The sequence below is a fragment of the Gekko japonicus genome, unplaced genomic scaffold, assembly GCF_001447785.1.
Source record: "Gekko japonicus isolate JY-2015 unplaced genomic scaffold, Gekko_japonicus_V1.1 scaffold299, whole genome shotgun sequence".
Taxonomy (NCBI): Eukaryota; Metazoa; Chordata; class Lepidosauria; order Squamata; family Gekkonidae; genus Gekko; species Gekko japonicus.
This window is the reverse complement of record NW_015170896.1, coordinates 728,955-735,219: the sequence shown is the minus strand read 5'-3', so window position 1 is coordinate 735,219 and position 6,265 is coordinate 728,955. Positions and strand designations below refer to the sequence as shown.

The 6,265-nt window shown below is 49.4% G+C and overlaps 1 protein-coding gene across 1 annotated transcript in view; it reads left to right on the top strand.

Moving 5' to 3' along the window:
- Nucleotides 1-951: 951 nt before the first annotated feature.
- LOC107116583 (excitatory amino acid transporter 2-like) overlaps nt 952-6,265 on the top strand; it is a 20,319-nt gene continuing 15,005 nt past the window's right edge. The window contains exon 1 of the mRNA XM_015418522.1: nt 952-1,084. Within this exon, the coding sequence (XP_015274008.1) occupies nt 952-1,084 (133 nt within the window). The remainder of the gene's footprint in view (nt 1,085-6,265) is intronic.

The following is a 6,265-nucleotide window of genomic DNA, read 5'->3' as shown; positions in this document are numbered from 1 at the left end:
CAGCAAAAACTGTGTTATACCTGTCAATAGAGTCTGTTATCTTTTTCCGAACTACCTTAGTCCCCTACCCTTGGGTATAAATAAAAGTGACTGCTAGGGACGCCAGCCTCCAGGTGGGACCTGGAGACCCCCCAGAATTACAGCTCATCTCCAGACTACAGAGAGTAGTTCCCGTGGAGAAAAAGGACACTTTGGAGGGTGGACTCTATGGCCTTTAACCCCACTGAGGTCCCTGTCCTCCCCAGGCTCCATCCTTAAATCTCTAGGACTTTCCCAACTTGGATCTGACAACCCTACCCCCACATCCCCCCACCAGTGGCCAGGGCAGATCTGGCAACCGTAGCTACTGTTCTTTTTCTTTTTCCCTCACAGATACAAACTTATTTTACTCAGAAGCCACTTGGCCTTAGTCTGTCAAGTGGAGGGCTGGGGTCGAGACCACACTTTGTCGAGCTTCACCTCACGCTTCCTCTGTTTAAACATTTTAAAGAAACCAGCCTCCCCATGTTTAGATTCGCATGTGGCAGACCAGGTGGCGCCCTTTAAGAACGGAGCTTATCCCACAAGCTGCCAATAGCCGTCCTCATTTATCATTTAATACTGCAGAGTGCTCTGAACTTTTAAAATATGCTAAATATTCTGTTCACTATCTGTTCTTTGGGAGCAAAGTCTCCGGATCGAAGGATGTGAAGTTGGATCCTGTCAGCTTTTCCACTCGGCCGACTCGCATGGACAAAATCCACGTGGCTCAGGGGGTGCGGCGAAAACCCAGGTGAGAGCAAGCACAAACGCCAGTAAAGTGCAACCCATGGTCACCAAGCGGTCTTCCACCCCAGCACCTCGGGTATCAGCAGTGAAGAACAGGGCTTGCTGTTCTTCCAAATATAACCTTTTCCCCTCTTTTCCCTCTCCTCAAGCCAAAACCAAGGGGCTTTGGGACTGCCCCTGGAGATGACTAACCATGTGGAGGTCCCCATGGCAGATGGCCCTCCCAGCATTAGCTTGGAAGAGTTACCAAAAACTTGCCTGGATAAGTACTGTGGCTGGCTGATGCGAAATGCGCTGCTCACCCTGACTATACTTGGTAAGCCACAGTGTGACTTGAACACAGAATGATGTTTTACCCATTGGGGAGAAAAGTGGAGTATTGATATCTGAATCAATAAAAATTACGGACTCTCAATGGCTCTCCAGGTGAGGAGCATGCTCTGTCCTCATTGGGCTGGTGGGGCAGTCTTCTTTCCTTAAAACATATAAACATCGAGCGTGTCCAGAAGAGGGCAACCAGGATGGTGAGAGGGTTGGAATCCAAGTCTTATGAGGAAAGGCTGAAAGAGTTGGGTATGTTTAGCCTGGGAAAGAGAAGGCTTAGAGGGGACATGATTGCAGTCTTCAAGTATCTGAAGGGCTGTCATGTAGAAGATGGAGCAGATCTATTCTCTCTTGCTCCGGATTGCAAGACTAGATCTAATGGGTGGGAATTACAAGGGAGTCGTTACCGGCTAAATATCAGGAGAGACTTCCTAACTGTAAGAGTGGTTGAGCAGTGGAACAGACTGCCTCGGGAGGTGGTGGATGCTCCTTCGCTGGACGTTTTCAAGCGGAGGGTGGACGACCATCTTTCGGGTATGTTGTAGGTATGTAGGGCTATCTTTCAGTATACTCCTGCAGAGTGCAGGGGGTTGGACTAGACGACCTGCAAGGTCCCTTCCAAGTCTAACATTCTATGATTCTATGATAAAGATATATTTTGATGCATCTCTAGGGAGTTCCCAAGTAGCCTGGAACCCTGGTCCTGCCTGAAGGCAAATCAGTTTTGTTCCCTTGTGATAGAAATGAAAGTATAACATTGACTAACAACAGGGAACAAGCTTTGGGGTATGAAGGGTCACACACGCAAGAGAAATTATTTACAAATTCATCTGCAAACACGCAAGTCTTCCCCTTTCTAGGATTCGACACGACTTCAGGGGCTTGAGCACCCCAATTTTCTGCACAGACGCCAGCCTCCTGCTATGTGCAGACCAATGTTCCCTCTAAGCTGTGGAGTCTTGTGAGCAAAAATCCTACTTTGTGTGCTCCTGGCATTAAAGTTGTGAGCGAGCGATTAGTTTGCTCTGGAGCCATCCTTCCTGAGCCGAGACAAAATTGTGTGCGCTGGAGGCTAAAAAACTATGAGCCAGCTCACACTAGCTCAGCTTAGAGGGAACACTGGTGCAGACCTAGTGCCCTAACCTGGATAGGCCAGGCTACCCTGATCTCATCAGATCACAGAAGCTAAGCAGAGTTTGACCCTGGCTAGTACTTGGATGGGAGACCACCAAGGAATACCAGAGATGTAATGCAGAGGGCAGGCAATGGCAAACCACCTCTGGACGTCCCTTGCCTTGAAAACCCTACAGGGTCGCTATAAGTCAGCCGTGACTTGACGGCAAACAAACAACAACAGTGGCTATCACAATACTAATCATAATTATTATGTGCTATGTACTTGATAGGAGCTGCGGTGGCTCAAGTGGTTAAGACGCTGGACTGCAGGCTGTGAAAGGTCGGTAGTTCAGCAGTTCGAGACCCGAGTGTGCCGCATGACGGAGTGAGCTCCCGTCTCTAGTTCCAGCTCCTGGCAACCTAGCAGTTCGAAAGCAAGAAATTGCAAGTAGATAAATAGGTACCACTTCGGTGGGAAGGTAACAGCGTTCCGTGCGCCTCGGCGTCTAGTCATGCCGGCCACATGACCACGGAAACGTCTTCGGACAGCGCTGGCTCTTCGGCTTTGAAACGGAGATGAGCACCGCAACCCTAGAGTCGGACTCAGCTAACTTTCGAGCAAGGGAACCTTTACCTTTACTTTATGTACTTGATAGGGTATGGATAGACTTTGATTGTGCCCTTCTAAAACCTGTCTTCTCCACCACTTTGGTTTTGGTTCTCCTCTAAGTCCCTTTCTCTTCCTCCTCCACTTGCAAGAAATAGACGGTCCTTTTAAAATCAACTCTGCTCTTTCAATCCAGACTCTCCCCAAGGAGGTCACTGGAGGCCAAGAACCCAGCCATGTTGCAGGGCAGCGGTGTGTGTGGCCGTGTGAATCAGGCTGCTAAACATGGCTGGTTGCCCAGAACTGGAGATTAGATTAGGGGTTTGTGGGTTACTTACTACCCGGTCTGGGTTTTTTTTAAAAAAGCTCTCGCTGATAGATCATTTATCATCTATTTATTTTTCCCAGGATGGGGGAGCAGCTCTGGAGCCATGACAGCAGTCTCAGCCACTGTTGTTTGGGGAGCAGGCCCACTTTCCTAAACTGAATTGCATTGGGACCCATGGGACATTTCCAGAATTAAAATGGCTCTTTCCTCAACATGCTGGGAGAAAAAAATCCCTCAAGCTCTGTCCTCCAATACGGTTGCCAAACTCCGGGAATTATAACTGTTCTCCAGACTACGGAGATTTAGGGTTGCCAAGTCTGGGTTGGAAAATACCTGGAGACTTTGGGGGTGGAGCCAGGAGAGGGCGTGGTTTGGGGAGGAGAGAGGCCTCGACATAATACAATGCCACAGAGTCCACCCTTCAAAGCATCAATTTTCTCCAGGGGAGCTAATCTCTGTCGGCTGGGGATCAGTTGTAAAAGTGGGAGATCCCCAGGCCCCGCCTGGAGGCTGGCAACCCTACGGAGATTAGTAGTTACCCTGGAGAAAATGGTTGCTGTGGAGGGCGGACTCTGTGGCATTATGCCCTGCTGAGGTCCCTCCTCTCCCCAAACCCCACCCTCTGCAGGGTTCACCCCCTCCCCAATCTCCAGGAATTTCTCAACCTAGAATTGGCAACTCCACACAGAACCCAAAACTTCTGTTCTTAGCCCCCACCCAGCACCGTATAGTCCTCTTTCTCTCAGTAGATTATATATATTCCACAGCCCTCCAGTTCCCCAGTGACTGGCAAGCCCAGAGACGGGTGGGGGAAGGGCCAGGATTTCATTAGTCTCTTATTGTTCCTCTGACGTCATTGCCTGGGAGAAAGAAAATTAAACATGGTCTAATCCCTCCTCACTGCTGTAGCTTCCCCGCGGCCCTGCCTTGCGTCCACTGCCAGATCCTAATCAGCTTGAACAAGAGGGCCCAAAGAATCTCTTCACGTGCTAGAAAGGACAGATAGGATTAGGGGGTCACCTCTTGAGTCACTGTTATGGCAGCAGCCGCTCAAAGCAGGAAACAAAGTGTTCCAAGAGTGGTTGTGGGGAGGACAGTAATTTTGGGGACACTCTACATCAAAAAGAGAGTTCTAGAACAGTTCAGGGTCTATGTTCCCACTAAGCTGTGGAGTCGTGTGAGCAAGAATTCTGCTTTGTGAGCGACTGGCATAAAAGTTGTGAGCGAGCGATTTGGCTACTGCATAAATCAGTTTGCTCTGGAGCCATCCTCCCTGAGCTGAGACAAAAATCTGTGAGCCGGAGGCGAAAAAAACTGTGAGCTAACTCACACTAACTCAGCTTAGAGGGAACAGGGTTAATATTAGTTCCAGGTGTTACATTTGAGAATTGACATCAGGTTACCCACCACCAGGGGTCGTTTCGTAGAAAAAGAGCTAGGGGGACTCATTAGCATAACTCATTCGCATATGCCACACCCCCTGACATCACCGGAAGTGTGTCATAAGGCCACGCCCCCTGACATCACCGGAAGTGTGTCATAAGGCCACACACCCCGCCCCCAACGGTCCCGGCCGCCACCTCCGGCCTTGCAGCTCCACTGCCGAGCCCCATGAGGGGCCCGGTGGTGGACTTGAGGGCCGGAAGCGGGGCGGCTGGAAGCAGGGGGTGGGGCTTCGTCATGTGCCCCGCCCCCCGTACCTCACCCGGGGGAACTGCGATCCCCCGCGATCCCCCCCCCGAAATGACCTCTGCCCACCATGCTTTTAAAGCATTCATATTAAAAAGAATGGGGAGGGGGGTATTTGAATCAGGGCTATGAGAACAGATCACAGAGAAGGTTGACCTGCTCCCCACCCTGTGGCCCCAGCTGAAATTGAGACACACACCCCTGCCACTGGTTTCTAATGTTTAAAAGGACGTCTTATTATAGAAACGCAAAATGTACAGCATACCTTGATTCAAGACCAGAAGTACGGTACATTAAAGAGACGATAAAATCTTTGGGATACAAGCTTTCAGTAATCAAATCTCCCCTCACCAGATACAAATTCCCACTCACTTCCCATGTATCCCGTACCCAATTGGCATCAGGCCACAGTGTGCGTAGAGGAGGGCCTTCGGCCTTTCCCTGAACTGCAAAAGCCCCAGGGGTGCAATACTGGTGAAGCCCAGCGAACATGTTGGTGGTACAAACTGCCGTCAAGCCACAGTTGACTTCTGGTGACCCCAGAGGGTTTTCTAGGCAAGAGACGTCCAGAGATGGTTCGCCATCGCCTTCCTCTGCATCTTCCTGGAAATCCCTGGACTTTCTCGGTCATCTCCCATCCAAGTACTAACTAGGGTCAACCCTGCTTAGCTCTGAGATCTGATGAGGCTAGCCTGGGCCATCCGGGGCTGTTATTTGGCCCAAATTCAGGTCCTTGAAAACCTCTGTTTCTGACATCTACAAGTTTCTGGCTCTCACTGTTGTGGAGGACAGAAGACACCCTCTAGAATAGTGTTCAGGGAGTGGAGGGAGCATAGATCATTTTGGCTCCCGTCCCTTCAGACGATTTCCCTTGGTTGCCCCCACCCGGCTTCACACAGCTCATTGCCCAAAATTCCCAAGTGGTGCATTCCCAGAATTCAGAATAAAAACAACCATATTTGCTTAAATTCTCCTATTTGCACAACCGATCCTGAAGGCATGTTTTGGTTTCCTTTGTCAAGAACGGGGGGGATATCGTTGCAAAATATAAACATAATTTTAATAAAGGGATCTTATGTCAGGGAATGCGAGAGGCATCGGGGGAGGGTTGCTTTTCTCCTTGACGCCCCCTCCCCTCAAGGAAGTTCCGACTCTGCGTCTTGCCCCAAATGTGTACAGCCATTCCTATTCTGGATCCTTTCCCAGTGGGGATTCAGGGGCGTGAACCCCTGTAGCCTGGCTGTTCTCCAAGTAGGACATGGCCTCTTTGCACTGATCCCATACTGGAAAGTTTGCATACTGAGTGAGTCATTCTGGTTGGTCTGAGTCAAAGGGTATTATATGGCTTTTCTTTAAAGATTGTTCTTTGGACCTTTTTATATTATTATTATTATTATTATTATTATTATTATTATTATTATTATTATTATTAT